The sequence below is a fragment of the Gadus chalcogrammus genome, chromosome 2, assembly GCF_026213295.1.
Source record: "Gadus chalcogrammus isolate NIFS_2021 chromosome 2, NIFS_Gcha_1.0, whole genome shotgun sequence".
Lineage (NCBI taxonomy): Eukaryota > Metazoa > Chordata > Actinopteri > Gadiformes > Gadidae > Gadus > Gadus chalcogrammus.
This window is the reverse complement of record NC_079413.1, coordinates 24,266,873-24,289,961: the sequence shown is the minus strand read 5'-3', so window position 1 is coordinate 24,289,961 and position 23,089 is coordinate 24,266,873. Positions and strand designations below refer to the sequence as shown.

General features: G+C 54.0%; 2 protein-coding genes across 3 annotated transcripts; one reads left to right on the top strand and one right to left on the bottom strand.

Annotated features, from left to right (window-relative positions):
* The first annotated feature begins 63 nt into the window (after window positions 1-63).
* Window positions 64-7,452, top strand: scpep1 (serine carboxypeptidase 1). 2 transcript variants are annotated; one of them, XM_056605694.1, is made up of 13 exons: window positions 64-209; window positions 441-574; window positions 651-740; window positions 1,583-1,738; window positions 2,161-2,235; window positions 2,486-2,558; window positions 4,210-4,247; window positions 5,060-5,188; window positions 5,258-5,342; window positions 6,169-6,282; window positions 6,699-6,836; window positions 6,907-7,070; window positions 7,166-7,452. In XM_056605694.1, exons 1-13 carry the CDS (start codon window positions 146-148, stop codon window positions 7,226-7,228), a joined length of 1,323 nt encoding a protein of 440 aa, XP_056461669.1. In that variant the 5' UTR covers window positions 64-145; the 3' UTR covers window positions 7,229-7,452. The 2 variants fall into 2 exon arrangements, with proteins under 2 accessions (XP_056461669.1, XP_056461661.1); XM_056605686.1 differs by having other exon boundaries at window positions 65-209; window positions 438-574.
* Window positions 7,453-10,608: 3,156 nt separating this feature from the next.
* engase (endo-beta-N-acetylglucosaminidase) lies at window positions 10,609-22,954 on the bottom strand. Its single transcript, XM_056605660.1, has 13 exons — window positions 21,989-22,954; window positions 21,336-21,537; window positions 20,018-20,166; window positions 19,749-19,903; window positions 19,492-19,640; window positions 17,126-17,309; window positions 16,879-16,985; window positions 15,465-15,576; window positions 13,656-13,864; window positions 13,449-13,564; window positions 12,110-12,209; window positions 11,556-11,664; window positions 10,609-11,407 (listed from the first exon to the last, which is right to left on the bottom strand). Exons 1-13 carry the CDS (start codon window positions 22,083-22,085, stop codon window positions 11,000-11,002), a joined length of 2,097 nt encoding a protein of 698 aa, XP_056461635.1. The 5' UTR covers window positions 22,086-22,954; the 3' UTR covers window positions 10,609-10,999.
* Between the last annotated feature and the right edge of the window lie 135 nt (window positions 22,955-23,089).

Sequence of the window (23,089 nt, the reverse complement as noted above, 5' to 3'; positions counted from 1 at the left end):
TCTGCTGTCACATGACCGTCACGTGACCGTTCTGCTCACTGTCACATGACCGTCACGTGACCGCTCAGCTGCTGTCACATGACCGTCATTTAACGCGACCGTTCTGCTGCGTGGCTCCACGGGAGTTCTGCAGTTTGCTTCAACCATGGTACAATCGACGGCGTATTTTATACTGGGGCTGCTTCCCCTGCTGGCGCTGGTCAGTGCAGGTATGTTGTTCACGTTGAGGATCTGCTCTTAAACCGGAGGAAACTGGTTCAAAGTTATGCTAATAGTATACCGTCCATATATAATAATATTGTTACAACCAGCCATACGTGTCAATGATAACAAGGCATGCCTTCAGAGGGTCTTCTAGCCAGTGCACTGCTTCACGCTGAAGCCCGCCTGGTGTTTGGACATCCTACGATACTGACTGACCAGCATGAGTACCCCAGCAGGCCGGCGTCCCTCCCCAGGGAAGGAGGCGTGGGGGTACGTGGACGTCCGGGAGGGCGCCCACATGTTCTGGTGGCTGTACTACGCCGACGGCCCCGCCTCCTACCAGGACCTGCCTCTGGTCCTGTGGCTGCAGGTAGGTCTGCTCGTCTGGGGGTCATAGTGATGAAGCTTTGTGGTGTGTTGGATCTCATCAGCCTCCTCGTCCACAGGGCGGTCCCGGCGGATCCTCCACCGGCTTTGGGAACTTTGAGGAAATCGGTCCCTTGGATCGGGAGCTGCAGCCCCGCAAAACCTCCTGGGTAAACGTCACACTCGCTAGGTCTGCCTTACACATGACTTCAGATGGACCCTCACTGTGGGGTGAACCCTCACTGGGAGGGGTGAACCCTCACTGGGAGGGGTGAATCCTTACTGGGAGGGGTGAACCCTCACTGTGAGGGGTGAACCCTCACTGTGAGGGTTCACTCCTCACTGTGAGGGGTGAACCCTCACTGTGAGGGGTGAACCCTCGCTGTGGGGGGTGAACCCTCGCTGTGAGGGGTGAACCCACAATGTGAGGGTTCACTCCTCACTGTGAGGGTTCACTCCTCGCTGTGAGGGGGTGAACCCTCGCTGTGAGGGAGTGAACCCTCACTGAGGGGTGAACCCTCACTGAGGGGGTGAACCCTCGCTGTGAGGGGGTGAACCCTCACAGTGGGGGTGAACCCTCACTGTGAGGGAGTGAACCCTCGCTGTGAGGGGGTGAACCCTCACTGTGAGGGAGTGAACCCTCGCTGTGAGGGGTGAACCCTCGCTGTGAGGGGGTGAACCCTCGCTGTGAGGGGGTGAACCCTCGCTGTGAGGGGTGAACCCTCGCTGTGAGGGGGTGAACCCTCGCTGTGAGGGGTGAACCCTTGCTGTGAGGGGGTGAACCCTCGCTGTGAGGGGTGAACCCTCGCTGTGAGGGGGTGAACCCTCGCTGTGAGGGGGTGAACCCTCGCTGTGAGGGGGTGAACCCTCGCTGTGAGGGGGTGAACCCTCGCTGTGAGGGGGTGAACCCTCGCTGTGAGGGGGTGAACCCTCGCTGTGAGGGGGTGAACCCTCACAGTGGGGGTGAACCCTCACTGTGAGGGGTGAACGGTGATCCCTGTGGTGTTTCTAGGTGCAGGCGGCCAGTGTCTTGTTTGTGGACAACCCGGTTGGAACTGGTTTCAGCTACGTGGACGGGCCGGATGGCTTCTCCCGGGATGTGGCCACAGTGGCTTCAGACATGTTGGTTCTTCTCCGAAGCTTCTTCACCCAGAGGAGCGAGCTCCAGGTACAGCTGCCGGGCCCTTCTCTCCCGCCCGGGTCACAGAGACTCCTGCCAGCGCCCACAAGGAGCTGGCCTCTGACTGAGTCATTTGGCCGCTTGATCTTAGTATTCTACAAGAAAAATGCGAACAAGGTTTTGTTCGGTCCGTCGCTCTAGTTTCATCAACTCATTGTTTGTTTTCTTGGTCGGGGTCTTCTGAATGACGTCCATTTCACCCTCCTTACTTCAGTTCCACCTCTCCTTTTTTATTTCTTGAGTACAGGAACATTGAAGAATAATTTGTGCTTTAAAACATCATACAAAATGGGGAAGAGGTGTGTGTGTGTATATATATATATTTTTTTTTTTAGCCTTGTCCGCAGTCTAATTATAAAGCAGGCCTGTTGGGGTATTGAATCTCTGAGGCTTGGTTGTTCCCTTTGCAGAATGTTCCCTTCTACATTTTCTCTGAGTCATACGGAGGCAAGATGGCTGCTGCCATCTCAGTGGAGCTCTCAAAGGTACTTCTGAATTCTTGGTTTCAGATGTCAAGAAAAGAGTTTCAGTAACTATTACTTGATGAACTCATTCTGCTTTTTTTATATCTTCTTTCCTTAAACTGAGAAATACCAAAAGTGAAGGGAAGTTCTTCCAATGTTCAGAGTTGTGGCTCTTCTCCTGGAAATTGGGTGTTGGTGGTGGTTGAAGATATCTTCTCTTGATACTGGAACACCATTTGACATGATGTTGTATTGACTCTTCTCCACACAGGCTGTTACTCAAGGTGCTGTTAAGTGCAATTTTGCTGGCGTGGCACTCGGAGACTCCTGGATCTCCCCTGTAGGTATGTACTGGTCCATGTGGATCTCCCTGTAGGTATGTACTGGTCCATGTGGATCTCCCTGTAGGCATGTACTGGTCCATGTGGATCTCCCTGTAGGCATGTACTGGTCCATGTGGATCTCCCTGTAGGCATGTACTGGTCCATGTGGATCTCCCTGTAGGCATGTACTGGTCCATGTGGATCTCCCTATAGGCATGTAGGCCATGTACTGGTCCATGTGGATCTCCCTGTAGGCATGTACTGGTCCATGTGGATCTCCCTGTAGGCATGTACTGGTCCATGTGGATCTCCCTGTAGGCATGTACTGGTCCATGTGGATCTCCCTGTAGGCATGTACTGGTCCATGTGGATCTCCCTGTAGGCATGTACTGGTCCTTGTGGATCTCCCTGTAGGTATGTACTGGTCCTTGTGGATCTCCCTGTAGGTATGTACTGGTCCGTGTGGATCTCCCCTGTAGGCATGTACTGGTCCGTGTGGATCTCCCCAGTAGGTATGTACTGGTCCATGTGGATCTCCCTATAGGCATGTACTGGTCCATGTGGATCTCCCTGTAGGTATGTACTGGTCCATGTGGATCTCCCTGTAGGCATGTACTGGTCCATGTGGATCTCCCTGTAGGCATGTACTGGTCCATGTGGATCTCCCTGTAGGCATGTACTGGTCCATGTGGATCTCCCTGTAGGTATGTAGTGGTCCATGTGGATCTCCCTGTAGGTATGTAGTGGTCCTTGTGGATCTCCCTGTAGGCATGTAGTGGTCCTTGTGGATCTCCCCAGTAGGTATGTAGTGGTCCTTGTGGATCTCCCCAGTAGGTATGTACTGGTCCACGTGGATCTCCCCAGTAGGTAGGTATGTACTGGTCCACGTGGATCTCCCTGTAGGCATGTACTGGTCCATGTGGATCTCCCTGTAGGCATGTACTGGTCCATGTGGATCTCCCTATAGGCATGTACTGGTCCATGTGGATCACCCTGTAGGTATGTACTGGTCCATGTGGATCTCCCTGTAGGCATGTACTGGTCCATGTGGATCTCCCTGTAGGCATGTACTGGTCCGTGTGGATCTCCCTATAGGCATGTACTGGTCCATGTGGATCACCCTGTAGGCATGTACTGGTCCATGTGGATCTCCCTGTGGGCATGTACTGGTCCGTGTGGATCTCCCTATAGGCATGTACTGGTCCATGTGGATCTCCCTGTAGGCATGTACTGGTCCATGGTCCAATCAGGAATAACATGCAGATCTCAGAACACAGTCAGCTTTCAGCAAATCGCTGGGCGTGTGGTTTATACATATAGTATACATAAATGCATATATATAGTATACTATGTATAAAAGTAGACATTTAGCCCATTACCGCACAAGCAATTGGCATGTGTGACTGAGTGAGATCTTTGGTGGTCTTCATACGTTTTTAGAACGTTAACTGTATCTGATTGGAATGCTTCCTCCTGGGTCTGATGGAAGCTGATTGTACTTTGAGCGACAATCTGGCAGGTGGGACCGGTCAGCTACGCTCAGAGTAGCTTTGGTGTTGGGTTAGCTTCAGTGCTAAGATAGCTTTGATGCTCAACTATAGAAACGTTGTGGACACAGAGGCTGAAAGCTCGTCATGTGTTCTCTTGAGTCACAACTCTTCTCTCCTTACAGATTCGGTGCTGACCTGGGGTCCATATCTCTACAGCACAGTAAGCTATTGATAGATAATTTATTCTTGATTTGAATGGTAACCTGTCTATTAGTTGACAGATGACACGGATCACTAATACAACTGTTAAGGTACATTATATGTATGCAGTGGTTTGTAGCTCAATGTTTCAGCCCCATGATGCTTTCTACTGCCAGTTGGCTGTTATCTGCTCCCATATAATCGTGAACATTTTCCTTTGACAAATGGTTTCCCTGGTCCCCGTTTCATCGTCCTCCACTCTGAGTTCCTTAATTTTGTTTAAAGAGTGAACATTTTCCAGCAAAAAGCAGACTGTTGTCCAGTCTTTATTATCGAGTGAACAGTGTTCCACCCATAGGAGACTGTTGTTCAGTCTTTATTATCGAGTGAACAATGTTCCAACCATAAGGAGACTGTTGTCCAGTCTTTATTATCGAGTGAACAGTGTTCCAGCCATAGGAGACTGTTGTCCAGTCTTTATTATCGAGTGAACAATGTTCCAACCATAAGGAGACTGTTGTCCAGTCTTTATTATCGAGTGAACAGTGTTCCAACCATAAGGAGACTGTTGTCCAGTCTTTATTATCGAGTGAACAGTGTTCCAACCATAAGGAGACTGTTGTCCAGTCTTTATTATCGAGTGAACAGTGTTCCAACCATAAGGAGACTGTTGTCCAGTCTTTATTATCGAGTGAACAGTGTTCCAACCATAAGGAGACTGTTGTCCAGTCTTTATTATCGAGTGAACAATGTTCCAACCATAAGGAGACTGTCGTCCAGTCTTTATTATCGAGCGAACAGTGTTCCAACCATAAGGAGACTGTCTTCCAGTCTCTGCTAGACGACTACGGCCTCCTGGAGGTCACGGAGGCAGCCGAGGCAGTGAGGAAGGCGGTGGAGGAGCAGAGCTTCCAGAAGGCCACGGAGCTGTGGTCTGTTGCAGAGAGCGTCGTAGATCAGGTTGGTTTGAGAGCCTGGAGGGACAGCCCAACGTGCAGCCAATGATTCATTGTTTCCATCTGCTTGCAGAACACGAATGGGGTGAACTTCTACAACATCCTGACCAAAGAGGAGGACGAGGAACGTTCTTCACTGGCCAAGGGGGACTTCATTGGTACCACTCTGAAATGGTCTATTTAGGGACTTTTCTAAAAAGCAGAGACGACTAATACTGAATTACTCATTTCTTTAATTTTCTTTTTAAAGCTTACATTGGATATGCACAAGCATGTGATGTGTTATTTTAACATGTGCATGTTTGGTGAATGTTCATCAACCAGAAATGCAGAGGAGGCTGTTCTACTCCTGTGGGTAGAAGGCTAAACGGGGAACAGTGACTGGAGCTTAATGCTGTGAAATGAGAATCTGGCTTCTTTCTATGGGCCGTCTCACTAGATCTGGCTACCTAGATGATGAGCTACTCCTGCCTCCCTCCCTAATTGCTTTAGATAAGTGTAATTTGAAGAAAAAAGTCAATTATTTAGCATCTAAGATGCATATTTCTCATCAGATGAATTAGACAGCCTCTGTAGAAACAAAAGGTTGTCCCTGTCCGATTTTAAAACGTCTGTTTTCACCCATGTCGTTCAAGAATGAATAGGTGTCAAACGTATGACATGGATTTACTGAGCGGAGAGAAACTGCAATATAATAAACCAATCTGTGACTTGGCATGTCTTTGTTCAAGATATGAAACCTTCCCTAAAGCCGGCTCAAACGCTCAGCATCTCAGTCTACAGGACGAGGAAATAAAATAACTGTTCCCCATTGTGTTGTCAGCTGTCTGTCCGTCTGCTAATTGTTACCTCTTGTGGTGATGGCTGTCTGTCCGTCTGCTAAATGTTTCCCCTTTTGGTTATGGCTGTCTGTCCGTCTGCTAAATGTTCCCCCTTGTGGTGACGGCTGTCTGTCCGTCTGCTAAATGTTCCCGTTGTTGACAGCTCTGCTCGCCCGGCGCCACATCCGCCCGCTGCACAGACAGTCTCTGGTCCAGCTGATGAACGGAGAGATCCGGGACAAGCTGGGGCTGATCCCTCACAACGTCACCTGGGGAGGTAGGAGGTCACGAAGAGCTGGAGCCATGCTCTGTTCAACGTCTGGGCTGTGATTGGCTGTTAAATCATTAATGCTCATGGCGGCCATATCACGTCTGTGCTTCTATAAAGTTAAATGAAGAACAAGGTCAAAAAGAATGACCTCATTTAAAGATGATGTAGAGGGCTTCCCCTTACCTGAACGACGGCACCCTGCGTCTCCTGAGCACCCACTTTTTGTTATGCACCAAATTAGTTATATGGTATAATTATATTGTTTATGTTTGATCTAACTCTATGTCTAACTCTAATTGCTCCGTCTAACTACTTACTTTGCTCAGACTTCTCTGACCTCACTTCCTGTCTGGGATTACAAGTGAACCCCCCCCGTGTGTGGTGTGGTGTGGTGTGGTGTGGTGTGTGTGTGGTGTGTTCAGGCCAGGCGGAGGAGGTGTTCAGCTCCATGGCGGGAGACTTCATGAGGCCGGTGGTGGCGCTGGTGGACCAGCTTCTGGCGGCCGGGGTCAACGTGAGCGTCTACAACGGGCAGCTGGACCTCATCGTGGACACCATGGGTAGGAGCCTCCACACAGCGCTAGGGTTAGGTTCCAGTTCTTGTTGCATCTGACCGGTGAGTGTCTGCAGGTCAGGAGCGCTGGGTGAACTCTCTGGCCTGGGAGGGGCTCCCCACCTATAAGGGCCTGAGGTGGACCCCCCTGGACGACCCAGCGGCCCCTGGGACCACCGGAGCCTTCTACAAGCGCTACAGGAACTTCTCCTTCTACTGGATCCTGAAGGCGGGCCACATGGTAGGGGGTTCAGATGATAAACCTTTATGGGCAAAGCCCTGTTGTGCATTTGGGGAGATGGCTGTATGGCCAACGTCCTAATGTTGTCCCTCTAGATTCCCTCAGACCAGGGCGCCATGGCTCTACAGATGCTGAAGATGGTGACTCAGCAGTCCTGACTCTGAAGATGGTGACTCAGCAGTCCTGACTCTGAAGATGACTCGGCAGTCCTGACTCTGAAGATGGTGACTCAGCAGTCCTGACTCTGAAGATGACTCGGCAGTCCTGACTCTACTTTCCTCAAGTGCTCTTTGACAATCTTGTTCGCCCTGTACTGTAACCACGTTGAGGGACATTTGTTTATTATGGCTGTTGGAAACAATAAAGGCAGTTGTTTCCTAAGTGAAGTGATTTATTCTTATTTAGAACAAATGGTTCTCAAAAATCATTCTTTGGAGGACTGATGTTTTATTTCATAAAGCATTTGACAGTAATTATTTAGGTTCTATCTGCAACAGATGGTCCATGAACATGTTTCAGCGAGCTGCACTAACGGGACCCCCCCCCTCCAGCTCTCACTAACAGGACCCCCCCCCCCTCCAGCTCTCTAACAGGACCCCCCCCTCCAGCTCTCTCTAACGGGACCCCCCCCTCCAGCTCTCACTAACAGGACCCCCCCCTTCAGCTCTCTCTAACGGGACCCCCCCCCCTCCAGGGACCAGGCAGCTCTCACTAACAGGACCCCCCCCCCTCCAGCTCTCACTAACAGGACCCCCCCCTCCAGCTCTCTCTAACGGGACCCCCCCCCCTCCAGGGACCAGGCAGCTCTCACTAACAGGACCCCCCCCCCCTCCAGCTCTCACTAACAGGACCCCCCCCCCCTCCAGCTCTCTAACGGGACCCCCCCCTCCAGCTCTCTAACGGGACCCCCCCCCTCCAGCTCTCACTAACGGGACCCCCCCCTCCAGCTCTGACTAACAGGACCCCCCCCCCTCCAGCTCTCTAACGGGACCCCCCCTCCAGCTCTCACTAACAGGACCCCCCCCCCTCCAGCTCTCTAACGGGACCCCCCCCCTCCAGCTCTCTAACGGGACCCCCCCCTCCAGCTCTCTAACGGGACCCCCCCCTCCAGCTCTGACTAACAGGACCCCCCCCCCCCTCCAGCTCTCTAACGGGACCCCCCCCCTCCAGCTCTCTCTAACAGGACCCCCCCTCCAGCTCTCTAACGGGACCCCCCCTCCAGCTCTCTAACGGGACCCCCCCCCCCCCTCCAGCTCTCTAACGGGACCCCCCCCTCCAGCTCTCACTAACAGGACCCCCCCCTCCAGCTCTCACTAACAGGACCCCCCCCTCCAGCTCTCACTAACAGGACCCCCCCCTCCAGCTCTCGCTAACAGGACCCCCCCCTCCAGCTCTCTAACGGGACCCCCCCCTCCAGCTCTCACTAACAGGACCCCCCCCTCCAGCTCTCTAACGGGACCCCCCCCTCCAGCTCTCTAACGGGACCCCCCCCTCCAGCTCTCTAACGGGACCCCCCCCCTCCAGCTCTCTAACGGGACCCCCCCCTCCAGCTCTCTAACGGGACCCCCCCCCTCCAGCTCTCTAACGGGACCCCCCCCTCCAGCTCTCACTAACGGGACCCCCCCCTCCAGCTCTCTAACGGGACCCCCCCCTCCAGCTCTCTAACAGGACCCCCCCCTCCAGCTCTCTCTAACAGGACCCCCCCCCTCCAGCTCTCTCTAACAGGACCCCCCCCTCCAGCTCTCTCTAACAGGACCCCCCCCCCTCCAGCTCTCTCTAACAGGACCCCCCCCCTCCAGCTCTCACTAACGGGACCCCCCCCCCTCCAGCTCCAGCTCTCTCTAACAGGACCCCCCCCCTCCAGCTCCAGCTCTCTCTAACGGGACCCCCCCCTCCAGCTCTCTAACGGGACCCCCCCCTCCAGCTCTCTAACAGGACCCCCCCCTCCAGCTCTCACTAACGGGACCCCCCCCCCTCCAGCTCCAGCTCTCACTAACAGGACCCCCCCCCCCTCCAGCTCTCTAACGGGACCCCCCCCCTCCAGCTCTCTCTAACAGGACCCCCCCCTCCAGCTCTCACTAACGGGACCCCCCTCCAGCTCCAGCTCTCACTAACAGGACCCCCCCCCCCTCCAGCTCTCTAACGGTACCCCCCCCCTCCAGCTCTCTCTAACAGGACCCCCCCTCCAGCTCTCTAACGGGACCCCCCCTCCAGCTCTCTAACGGGACCCCCCCCCCCCCTCCAGCTCTCTAATGGGACCCCCCCCCTCCAGCTCTCACTAACAGGACCCCCCCCTCCAGCTCTCACTAACAGGACCCCCCCCCTCCAGCTCTCACTAACAGGACCCCCCCCTCCAGCTCTCGCTAACAGGACCCCCCCCTCCAGCTCTCTAACGGGACCCCCCCCTCCAGCTCTCACTAACAGGACCCCCCCCTCCAGCTCTCTAACGGGACCCCCCCCCTCCAGCTCTCTAACGGGACCCCCCCCCTCCAGCTCTCTAACGGGACCCCCCCCCTCCAGCTCTCACTAACGGGACCCCCCCCCTCCAGCTCTCTAACGGGACCCCCCCCCTCCAGCTCTCTAACAGGACCCCCCCCTCCAGCTCTCTCTAACAGGACCCCCCCCTCCAGCTCTCTCTAACAGGACCCCCCCCTCCAGCTCTCTCTAACAGGACCCCCCCCCTCCAGCTCTCTCTAACAGGACCCCCCCCCTCCAGCTCTCACTAACGGGACCCCCCCCCCCTCCAGCTCCAGCTCTCACTAACAGGACCCCCCCCTCCAGCTCCAGCTCTCTCTAACGGGACCCCCCCCTCCAGCTCTCTAACGGGACCCCCCCCCTCCAGCTCTCTAACAGGACCCCCCCCTCCAGCTCTCACTAACGGGACCCCCCCCCCTCCAGCTCCAGCTCTCACTAACAGGACCCCCCCCCTCCAGCTCTCACTAACAGGACCCCCCCCCTCCAGCTCTCACTAACGGGACCCCCCCCTCCAGCTCTCTCTAACAGGACCCCCCCCCCCTCCAGCTCTCACTAACAGGACCCCCCCCCCCCCCCCTCCAGCTCTCACTAACAGGACCCCCCCCCCCCTCCAGCTCTCACTAATGGGACCCCCCCCCCCGCCTCCAGCTCACTCATGGGACCCCCCCCCCCCCCCCCCCCCCCCTCCAGCTCACTCTAACAGGACCCCCCCCTCCTCTCTCTAACGGGACCCCCCCCCCCTCCAGCTCTCTCTAACGGGACCCCCCCCCCCCCTCCAGCTCTCTCTAACGGGACCCCCCCCCCCCCTCCAGCTCTCTCTAACGGGACCCCCCCCCCCCCCTCCAGCTCTCTCTAACGGGACCCCCCCCCTCCAGGGACCAGGCAGCTCTCACTAACGGGACCCCCCCCTCCAGCTCTCTAACGGGACCCCCCCCTCCAGGGACCAGGCAGCTCTCACTAACGGGACCCCCCCCCTCCAGCTCTCACTAACGGGACCCCCCCCCTCCAGGGACCAGGCAGCTCTCTCTAACAGGACCCCCCCCCCCCCCCCTCCAGGGACGAGGAGGAGGTCTTCATCAGGGTTAGGGTTCAAGGTGTCCCTGAACCGTCCTCTTCTGGGGCTGGGTTCATTATCCACTGGTCCTCCAGGTCGGGTTGGACGTCTACTGGTCTCCACTTGTGTCTACTGGTCTCAACTGGTCCTGAGTAGCTCAGGTTAGAGGATCTCTACTGGTCTCTACTGGTCTCCAGTGTCTCCACTGGTCTTGGTCTCTACTGGTCTCCAGTGTCTCCACTGGTCTCTTCTGGTCTTGGTCTCCACTGGTCTCCACTGGTCTCCACTGGCATCGGTCTCTACTGGTCTTGGTTTCCACTTGGTCTCTACTGGTCTTGGTCTCCACTGGTCTTGGTCTCCACTGGTCTTGGTCTCTACTGGTCTCCACTGGTCTCGGTCTCTACTGGTCCCCACTGGTCTCCACTGGTCCTGAGTAGCTCAGGCTCCTCCGGCCCCAGAGGGCCTCCGGGACCAGGAGGCCCTCCTTCAGGACGGGTTCCACCCTCAGCTCCACCCTGGCGGGGGGCCCCGGGACCTCCAGCTCCGTCAGGCGGAACAGGGTGGAGTACGCCCGGCCCAGCGGCACCGGGGGCCCGGCCTGGGCGCGGGGCCCCGGGCCCCTCAGCCGCCGCCACGACAGGCGGAAGTAGCGCCAGAGCCGGGGGGGGAAGCTCCAGCGCAGCGTGGCGCTGAGGCGCAGGGCGCCGGGGTCCGAGGGGCCGCCGGGGGCCCGGCACCACACCACGTCCTCGATGCAGACCCCCTGGACCGCCTCGCGGGGGGCCTGAAGGCCGGCCTGGTCCAGGACCTGGAGATGAACAGGCAGTCCGAAAGGTCAGTACATAACCAGCTCCCCAGGACGGGGCCCCCGTGTCTAGAGGAGGACTTCCTACTTCCTGTCCCCCTATCCTAGCGGGGGCATGCTCCTCGTGGTGCTGTGAGGCTCAGTGTCTCACCATCACCTCCCCCAGGCGGCAGGAGAAGGCCACGTCGTGGGGCTGCTCCCGCTGCACCCAGACCAGGACCTCTCTCAGCTCACAGTCCTGGAGCTCCAGACGGTAGCACCTAGAGGGGAACCGGGCACAGACCATCAGACCGAGGGTCCCGGGTTAGCCCCAGCCTTCCCCTTCTAGGATTTACCCCGGCATTCCCTTTTTAGTGCTTACCCTAGCATTCCCATTCTAGGGTTTACCCTAACCCTGGCATTCCCATTCTAGGGCTAACCCTGGCATTCCCATTCTAGGGCTAACCCTAGCATTCCCGTTCTAGGGCTTACCCTAACCCTAGCATTCCCATTCTAGGGCTAACCCTAGCATTCCCGTTCTAGGGCTTATCCTAACCCTAGCATTCCTATTCTAGGGCTAACCCTGGCATTCCCATTCTAGGGCTAACCCTGGCATTCCCGTTCTAGGGCTAACCCTGGCATTCCCGTTCTAGGGCTAACCCTGGCATTCCCGTTCTAGGGCTAACCCTGGCCCTAGACTGCATGAGGTCATCCACCGCCACCCACCGGACGGTCCATCCGCCGCGGCCCCAGCCTCCGCTGAGCCGGTCCAGGGTCCTGACCACGGGGTCCGAGTCCTCCAGGGCCGCAGGGCGACCTGTGACCTCTGGCCGGGGGAGGGAACACACAGCAGATTAACAGGGAGTCCATTCGTTCATTAGCCGCAGTAAGACCATGTCACATGATGCTTTGTACCTGCAGTGTTCCCCCAGCACTGTATGGTTAAGACGGCCGCTTAACAACAATACGGCCCCGCCTTGATTACCAAATTATAAAAAAATATATATATATAATATATATTTAATTTATTTTTCTGCCCCCTCAATTTGTTTTTGCTCTAGACGGTTAGTGGTTGATAATGGGATTGCATGAGTGAGTTGTGTTTTGGCTCTCCTGTGTTACCATAGTTACCGTGTTCCCTAGTTTCATGCAACATTCCAGAGAGCACAGCCTGTCAGTTCCTTCTCTTTTTGGTTGTCCAGAGAAAGTCTTAGTCCGTGAGTATTAATGTTTAAAGCATTCGAATCATTTCTGTGGCTTAACAATTATGTTTGTTTAATTTCGGAATGATTAGGTTTCCTTATAAATCGCAAATGCTAATCACGGTAGCATTTCCCATTGAATTACAGTGTAAAATTAGCTGTTAGATGTTAATGGATACTCTTTTGTTGAATGCTATTGCTTAGCTTATCATAGCTTTGTATATTGTATATTCATTTTACATGAGGAGATTGTAACTTCATGTTTTGTATGTTTTTACAGTTTTACAAGTTTGGAAGTAAACAAGGAACCCTTTTATTTCAAGGGACCAACTTCATGTTAGCTTTCTGCTAAGCTAACCTAATCGAGAGCAAGAGCAGAATATATATATATATATATATATATATATATATATATATATAAATAAATGTATTATTTATTTATAATTATTGTTTAAATATTATGCATCAACAAAGTACAAAACTCCCGTAGGGAAAGAAAACATGCTTCCATCAGATACAAAAAATAAAGATAAATAAAGCATCAGTGATACTGTTCAAAACAATAACCGTTCGAACTAAAAACCCTCACGAAGACCGCAGACAGCAGGCCCCGAGACAACCCCCCACCCCCACCCGTTGACCACCTTCACTAAGACAGTTCCTTGGGGAAACACTGACCTGATTCTAAAGCCTCTGGTACACACACACACACACACACACACACACACACACACACACACACACACACACACACACACACACACACACACACACACACACACACACACACACACACACACACACACACACACACACACACACACACACACACCCCCCCCCCCCCCCCCCACCCACCCACCCACCTATGGTTTTGTCTTTAATCCAGCGTAACTCCGGTGAGACGCTGACTCCGGCTGAAGACTTGAAGACCAGCGTCACCAGGGAGACGGGGGCGAGAGGGAGCTGAAGGGAGAAGACCCTGAGGGGGGAGGGAGGGAGAGAGAGCATGAGAGGGGGGAGGGGGAGGGAGGGAGAGAGAGCATGAGGGCCTCCCCTTGTGAGGCACCCACCTGAACCCGACCCCAGGGGGCTCGGCGGCAGCCAGCTGCCCCTCCAGTAGTAGGGAGCTGCCCCCGCTCCAGGCCTCCTCCGGGCAGCCCCTCGCCCTCAGCCCCCCGCCCTCCTCCTCCGGGGGGGCCCTCGCCCTCAGGGCCTCCTGGCCGTACAGCGGCTGCAGCTCCTGGGCACTGAGGTTGAACCAGCCGCCCCTCTTCTCCAGCTACAGGGAGAGAGAGTCTTAGTAACCAGAGCCTCCGGCCAAGATCACATGATCAGAGGTAGAAAATGACCACGCCCACCATCACCCTAACCCTAGCCTGAGAATGACCACGCCCACCATCACCCTAACCCTAGCCTGAGAATGACCGCGCCCATCATCACCCTAACCCTAACCCTAGCCTGAGAATGACCGCGCCCACCATCACCCTAACCCTAGCCTGAGAATGACCGCGCCCATCATCACCCTAACCCTAACCCTAGCCTGAGAATGACCGCGCCCATCATCACCCTAACCCTAACATGAGAATGACCGCGCCCATCATCACCCTAACCCTAACCCTAGCCTGAGAATGACCGCGCCCATCATCACCCTAACCCTAACATGAGAATGACCGCGCCCATCATCACCCTAACCCTAGCCTGAGAATGACCACGCCCACCATCACCCTAACCCTAACCCTAGCCTGAGAATGACCGCGCCCATCATCACCCTAACCCTAACATGAGAATGACCGCGCCCATCATCACCCTAACCCTAACCCTAGCATGAGAATGACCGCGCCCATCATCACCCTAACCCTAACCCTAGCATGAGAATGACCGCGCCCATCATCACCCTAACCCTAGCATGAGAATGACCGCGCCCATCATCACCCTAACCCTAGCCTGAGAATGACCGCGCCCATCATCACCCTAACCCTAGCCTGAGAATGACCGCGCCCATCATCACCCTAACCCTAGCCTGAGAATGACCGCGCCCATCATCACCCTAACCCTAGCCTGAGAATGACCGCGCCCATCATCACCCTAACCCTAGCCTGAGAATGACCGCGCCCATCATCACCCTAACCCTAGCCTGAGAATGACCGCGCCCATCATCACCCTAACCCTAGCCTGAGAATGACCGCGCCCATCATCACCCTAACCCTAGCCTGAGAATGACCGCGCCCATCATCACCCTAACCCTAACCCTAGCCTGAGAATGACCGCGCCCACCATCACCCTAACCCTAGCATGAGAATGACCGCATCCTCCAGTTGAGGGTTAGCTCTCATTGTGTCGTTGTGCCCTACCTGGCCCCTCCAGTAGAGGGCCTTGTTGTGTCATTGTGCCCTACCTGGCCCCTCCAGTAGAGGGCCTTGTTGTGTCGTTGTGCCCTACCTGGCCCCTCCAGTAGAGGGCCTTGTTGTGTCATTGTGCCCTACCTGGCCCCTCCAATAGAGGGCCTTGTTGTGTCATTGTGCCCTACCTGGCCCCTCCAGTAGAGGGCCTTGTTGTGTCATTGTGCCCTACCTGGCCCCTCCAGTAGAGGGCCTTGTTGTGTCATTGTGCCCTACCTGGCCCCTCCAGTAGAGGGCCTTGTTGTGTCATTGTGCCCTACCTGGCCCCTCCAGTAGAGGGCCTTGTTGTGTCATTGTGCCGTACATGGCCCCTCCAGTAGAGGGCCTTATTGTGTCATTGTGCCCTACCTGGCCCCTCCAGTAGAGGGCCTTGTTGTGTCATTGTGCCCTACCTGGCCCCTCCAGTAGAGGGCCTTGTTGTGTCATTGTGCCCTACCTGGCCCCACCAGTAGAGGGCCTATTTGTGTCATTGTGCCCTACCTGGCCCCTCCAGTAGAGGGCCTTCCCAAAGCCCTGACAGAAGGATGAGACGAATGGGAGCGTTGTGGTGGAACGATGGGGCTCCAGCCAGTCCGACAGCAGCGCCCAGAACCTGAAACCACATCAGACACCAGTCACTGGAGACCTCTGGTTAAACCAGCCCCACCCAGTAGACACCAGTCACTGGAGACCTCTGGTTAAACCAGCCCCACCCAGTAGACACCAGTCACTGGAGACCTTTGATTAAACCAGCCCCACCCAGTAGACACCAGTCATTGGAGACCTCTGGTTAAACCAGCCCCACCCAGTAGACACCAGTCACTGGAGACCTTTGATTAAACCAGCCCCACCCAGTAGACACCAGTCATTGGAGACCTCTGGTTAAACCAGCCCCACTCAGTAGACACCAGTCACTGGAGAACTCTGGTTAAACCAGCCCCACCCAGTAGACACCAGTCACTAGGACTAAAGCTGGTTCAGTGTTTCAGAGGACTAAAGCTGGTTCAGTGTTTCAGAGGAGGACTAAAGCTGGTTCAGTGTTTCAGAGGAGGACTAAAGCTGGTTGAGAGGAGGACTAAAGCTGGTTCAGTGTTTCAGAGGAGGACTAAAGCTGGTTCATTGTTTCAGAGGAGGACTAAAGCTTGTTCATTGTTTCCGAGGAGGACTAAAGCTGGTTCATTGTTTCAGAGGAGGACTAAAGCTGGTTCAGTGTTTCAGAGGAGGAATAAAGCTGGTTCAGTGTTTCAGAGGAGGACTAAAGCTGGTTCAGTGTTTCAGAGGAAGACTAAAGCTGGTTCAGTGTTTCAGAGGAGGACTAAAGCTGGTTCAGTGTTTCAGAGGAGGACTAAAGCTGGTTCAGTGTTTCAGAGGAGGACTAAAGCTGGTTCAGTGTTTCAGAGGAGGACTAAAGCTGGTTCAGTGTTTCAGAGGAGGACTAAAGCTGGTTCAGTGTTTCAGAGGAGGACTAAAGCTGGTTCAGTGTTTCCGAGGAGGACTAAAGCTGGTTCCGTGTTTCAGAGGAGGACCAAAGCTGGTTCAGTGTTTCAGAGGAGGACCAAAGCTGGTTCAGTGTTTCAGAGGAGGACTAAAGCTGGTTCAGTGTTTCAGAGGAGGACTAAAGCTGGTTCAGTGTTTCAGAGGAGGACTAAAGCTGGTTCAGTGTTTCAGAGGACTAAAGCTGGTTCAGTGTTTCAGAGGAGGACTAAAGCTGGTTCAGCGTTTCAGAGGAGGACTAAAGCTGGTTCAGTGTTTCAGAGGACTAAAGCTGGTTCAGTGTTTCAGAGGAGGACTAAAGCTGGTTCAGCGTTTCAGAGGAGGACTAAAGCTGGTTCAGTGTTTCAGAGGACTAAAGCTGGTTCAGTGTTTCAGAGGAGGACTAAAGCTGGTTCAGCATTTCAGGGCAGAGGGATCTCACTTGTCCTGGTGGAGGCGGAAGCTGGTCTTATCAGGAATAGTCTCGTACACCCAGCCTGGGGCGAAGATGGCCGCTGAGAAGTTGTGTTTCCGAATGAGTTTTAGCGCCTGCGAACGAGAGGTGAACCGTTAATTCAACCATCATATGAAAGTCTACTATATCCACCGCACTAGACTGCCCCATTTTAAAACAAACAAACGCTCCGTTTGCCTCCAGGTCAATAAAGTCCATCTTATCTCATGAGCACCTTGTGGGTGTCCAGCATGCCCCCGACCACCTCCCCCCTGGCGAAGACGTCAACCCCCACGTAAACGTCGGCCCGCCGGCCCCCGAGGGCGGCACCCTCAGCAGCCATGGAGCCCATGGCCTCTAGGCTGCTCTCCGTCCAGTTGTAGTTGGTGAACAAACCGTCACAGGCATCAAAAAACATCCTGAGGAAACAGAAAACAAGTTCATCGTCCATATGCAGAACTCCTCAAAGGCCGAGGACTGAGGCTGGGGTAAGGCTGGGGGTATAAGGCTGGGGACTGAGGCTAACCCCTCACCTGTCTATGGTCTCACCCTCCTCCCCTGTTGTGTCTATGGTCTCACCCTCCTCCCCTGTTGTGTCTATAGTCTCACCCTCCTCACCTGTCTATGGTCTCACCCTCCTCCCCTGTTGTGTCTATGGTCTCATGATCCTCACCTGTCTATGGTCTCACCCTCCTCACCTGTTGCGTCTATGGTCTCACCCTCCTCACCTGTTGTCTATGGTCTCACCCTCCTCCCCTGTTGTGTCTATGGTCTCACCCTCCTCCCCTGTTGTGTCTATGGTCTCACCCTCCTCCCCTGTTGTGTCTATGGTCTCACCCTCCTCCCCTGTCTATGGTCTCACCCTCCTCCCCTGTTGCGTCTATGGTCTCACCCTCCTCCCCTGTTGTGTCTATGGTCTCACCCTCCTCCCCTGTTGTGTCTATGGTCTCACCCTCCTCCCCTGTCTATGGTCTCACCCTCCTCCCCTGTTGTGTCTATGGTCTCACCCTCCTCCCCTGTTGTGTCTATGGTCTCACCCTCCTCCCCTGTTGTGTCTATGGTCTCACCCTCCTCCCCTGTTGTGTCTATGGTCTCATGATCCTCACCTGTCTATGGTCTCACCCTCCTCCCCTGTTGTGTCTATGGTCTCACCCTCCTCCCCTGTCTATGGTCTCACCCTCCTCCCCTGTTGCGTCTATGGTCTCACCCTCCTCCCCTGTTGTGTCTATGGTCTCACCCTCCTCCCCTGTTGTGTCTATGGTCTCACCCTCCTCCCCTGTCTATGGTCTCACCCTCCTCCCCTGTTGTGTCTATAGTCTCACCCTCCTCCCCTGTTGCGTCTATGGTCTCACCCTCCTCCCCTGTTGTGTCTATAGTCTCACCCTCCTCCCCTGTTGCGTCTATGGTCTCACCCTCCTCCCCTGTTGTGTCTATAGTCTCACCCTCCTCCCCTGTCTATGGTCTCACCCTCCTCCCCTGTTGCGTCTATGGTCTCACCCTCCTCCCCTGTTGTGTCTATGGTCTCACCCTCCTCCCCTGTTGTGTCTATAGTCTCACCCTCCTCCCCTGTTGTGTCTATGGTCTCACCCTCCTCCCCTGTTGTGTCTATGGTCTCACCCTCCTCCCCTGTTGTGTCTATGGTCTCACCCTCCTCCCCTGTCTATGGTCTCACCCTCCTCCCCTGTTGCGTCTATGGTCTCACCCTCCTCCCCTGTTGTGTCTATGGTCTCACCCTCCTCCCCTGTTGTGTCTATGGTCTCACCCTCCTCCCCTGTTGTGTCTATGGTCTCACCCTCCTCCCCTGTCTATGGTCTCACCCTCCTCCCCTGTTGCGTCTATAGTCTCACCCTCCTCCCCTGTCTATGGTCTCACCCTCCTCCCCTGTCTATGGTCTCACCCTCCTCCCCTGTTGTGTCTATAGTCTCACCCTCCTCACCTGTTGTGTCTATAGTCTCACCCTCCTCCCCTGTCTATGGTCTCACCCTCCCCCCCTGTTGTGTCTATGGTCTCACCCTCCTCCCCTGTCTATGGTCTCACCCTCCTCCCCTGTTGTGTCTATGGTCTCACCCTCCTCCCCTGTTGTGTCTATGGTCTCACCCTCCTCCCCTGTTGTGTCTATGGTCTCACCCTCCTCCCCTGTTGTGTCTATGGTCTCATGATCCTCACCTGTCTATGGTCTCACCCTCCTCCCCTGTTGTGTCTATGGTCTCACCCTCCTCCCCTGTTGTGTCTATGGTCTCACCCTCCTCCCCTGTCTATGGTCTCACCCTCCTCCCCTGTTGCGTCTATGGTCTCACCCTCCTCCCCTGTTGTGTCTATGGTCTCACCCTCCTCCCCTGTTGTGTCTATGGTCTCACCCTCCTCCCCTGTCTATGGTCTCACCCTCCTCCCCTGTTGTGTCTATAGTCTCACCCTCCTCCCCTGTTGCGTCTATGGTCTCACCCTCCTCCCCTGTTGTGTCTATAGTCTCACCCTCCTCCCCTGTTGCGTCTATGGTCTCACCCTCCTCCCCTGTTGTGTCTATAGTCTCACCCTCCTCACCTGTTGTGTCTATAGTCTCACCCTCCTCACCTGTTGTGTCTATGGTCTCATGATCCTCACCTGTTGCGCGCGTTCAGCTCGTTCTGCCACTCCAGCTTCCCGTCCTCCAGCACGCTGTCGTACCAGATCACCAGGCTGCCGGGCCGCCGCAGGTGCATCTGGTCCGTCAGGTAGCGCAGGAAGAGAGGCGTGTTCCTCACAGCCCCTTCCTGAGGAAGGCCTTCAGGTTCAACGCTGCCTTTCAACGCTCGTCTCTAAGATGGAGGTTCAGCTAAGCGAGTCCCCTTCCTCATGAAGCACCCCCCCCCGATACTCACACTGAGGCTGTTCTCGATGTTCACCAGCCAGCCGTCGAAGCCGTGGTAGTGGCTGATCTGAACCAGCCGGTCGGCGACCTGCCGGTACGACTCTTCATCCGTGAGGAACGCCTCGCACACCGCGGCGCCTTCCGTCCACTCAGTGATGAACGTCCCTGGACGGCGGCAGACACTCAATTAGCTTGGTTTTCAAATTTGAAAAAGATAATAATTCTTAATATAAAGAGCATGTGCAGGGTGCATGTGAAGCGTCACGCCTGAACCCCCACCCATCACCAGGACCCCGTGCCGATGAGCCGCGTTGATCCACACGGCCGGCGGGACGGTCACCAGGTTGTGGGTGAAGTAGTTGAAGATGTCGATGTGCTGCCAGTGGTAGAAGGCATAGGGCGCCTCCGACTCCGTCCCCTGGACGAACCTTAAAGGAACCAATCACATCGTCAGGATACGATGCTTAGACCAGCTGGTTTACGATTGGCTTAGTGCCAGAGCCCATTCCTCTGCCATCCCAACTTTGTACACCTTCACCCTACCTGTACTTCTCCAGCCAAGCCCAGCGCACTGGAGTCCATGATGGCCACCAATGGTGAGCCTGGCCTAATGCACACCTCAAATACCCTCATCTCACATGGGCTGGGGCGGACTCTGACCTGCGACCCCGTCTCATGTCCGCATGCTCTCGCACCACATCACAGGGACGTGGTCCCGCGGGGAGAGGTCTTCCATACCTGGAGGTATGGTGAGCTAGGTAGGGATGGTAAGATGGCTTCGCTATGCCTTTAAAACACATTTACCGGAAGTCAACATCATCAAAATCATCACCAATGATGTTTCTTAAGTAACCAAGCAAAATCCATCAAAACAGACTTCAGAGAAAGATGTGGTTACCCCTTTAAGGCCCAGGTAGCATTGGAGAGAGGCCAAGGTTAGACCAACTCCAAACAAATAAAAGATATAGGCTGGACATTTGGAATGGCTATACTATGGGATCTCCTCTTTTGAGCCATTGTAGACAGCCAAGCCTATAGCTGTTTAAACGTCACACATTTGTATTTTACAAAAATATGTATATCTCTGCCTTCTCTGGTCAATTGCTACAGTTGTTCAGCGTGTATGGTGAGGTCTAACCTGCTACAGGCGGGCCAAGCAGCTTTTATGACCTCAGGCAGTGACTGTGAGCCTTCGGCCAACTTGTGGTCATTGAATCAAATCCAAATAGCTCCCATTATGGGCCAATCTGCCCCTTCTGTTATTCCCTTCCCCATTGTACAAGTTCTACAAGCCTGCCAATATACACAACTTTGGACCACGTAATTTTTTTGATATTGCTGAATTTCTCAGGAAGAATATATTAAGAATAATAGAGGGTTAATGGTAAACAAAAGTAGTAATAATAATAACATTGATACTATTAATAAGGTTCCTACGGTTTTGTAGGACCCCTAATAAGAATAAAAATAATAACATCAACCTAGTCTGGTGGAAATGTTAACTTATTTAAATCCTTAACAAAGCCTTTGTACGTGAGCCTTGTTCCTCTATGAATTAACAGAGCAGCCTCTGAACTAAAGAGCTGACAGCTCCCACCTGTCGTCAAGGTAACCCCCCATCATGTCATGTGACACCAGGGTGCGGTGGGCGCTGGTCGCCAGCGGGGGGTCCCGTGCAGCGAGAGGTACGGTGGCCACGTCCAGGGGGCTGGCAGACCCCCGCCCCCAAGACAGCAGCTCAGAGAGCGTCCGCAGGCCGCTGCTGACCGGCTCCGAGGTGCTGGGGTCATAGTGCTGCTCTGGGGAGGAACCATTGAGACCAGTAAACACAACAGTGCTGCTCTGGGGAGGAACCATTAGGACCAGTAAACACACCAGTGCTCCCAACAGGGGAAGAACCATTAAGACCAGTAAACACACCAGTGCTGCTCTGGGGAGGAACCAATAAGACCAGTAAACACACCAGTGCTCCCGTCCCAACAGGGGAGGAACCATTAAGACCAGTAAACACACCATTGCTCCCAACACAGTGTGCTCAGTGATCGTTCAGCACAATCAAGAATGATAGTCTTGAACATATTTGATACTACAATTTATAGAAACAACCGTTAAAACATTAAGGTGGGAAGGTGATTAAAGGGTGGTAACACAACTGGCCTTTTAACAGTGTCTTGAATCAACAGTTAACAGTCATAACCTGTATTATAATATAACTACAGTAGCAGAGTCATTTGGATGACAAGGAGTCACCTGGAAGAGACGATGGTCTGAATGTTACGAATTCATGAGCGTCTGAATCGGAATGATCCAGACAGGACTCCGGCCTGGAGGAGACGTGAAGGAACATGTTATAATAAAGAAACACAGATATATATATAAGACAAAGGACTCCAGCCTGAAGGAGACAAGAAGGAACATGAAGAGTTATAATAATAAGGTATAATAAGGGTGTGTTCACAGTCACACAGGCAGTTTTTTTTTCAGTGTGAGTGGATGTTTTACATTATAGTCCTATGATACAGAGTGTTTTTGTAAAAAAAATCCTGGGGTCTTTTAAAAACACCGCTGCCAGCGGGTTTTTCCCTGCTCTTGGTGGTTTTCAAGTTGGAAAAAGTTCAACCCGTCAAGAAAAAGCACCCGACGTCAGGCAGTTTTTTGACAGCTGACCGAGAACTTACGTCACTAGGAACGTCCTCAAAACACGTATTGTTTAAATAATATGGCTTGCCTCATGTGGGCGTCTTGCTTTATTATTGAAGACGCAACGATGTGCAAAAGGGTTTCAAATTGACTCTTGTCGAGTCTGAAATCCGCACCGAACCGTGCATTATCAAACCGTAGCTCTTGTATCAAACTATGAAATGCACTGTAGCCTACTGCTGCCGTCCCAGGTTTATATCATGCACCCACAAACGGGAAGGTTCGTCGTTCTCCTCGTCGTTGGCATCTAACGTCAAAATAAGGGCTAATTTTCTCTTCCTCGACATTGTATCTAGTTGACACTGATACAAGTAGCGTACTCAAACCACTTTGATACTGTAACCGATTTGCAACGTATGTGCTCTATAACATTGTGCTCTCGAATGAACTAGACAAAAAAAACCTGTCAGTTTTTTAGTTGGTAAAAAATCGCTCTGGTCAGGTGTTTTTTAATATAAAAAAAACTGCCTGTGTGAACACACCCTAATGAGTTTTAATCAAGATAAGTGAGGATCATCAGCCCACCCGTCGCTCCCCGCGGGGGGCTGCGGTGCCGCCGCTCCGTCCTCCTCCAGCCCCCCAACCCCCGGTCCGTCACCCTGGTCCCCCTCCAGCCCCCCGACCCCAGGTCCGTCACCCTGGTCGGGATCC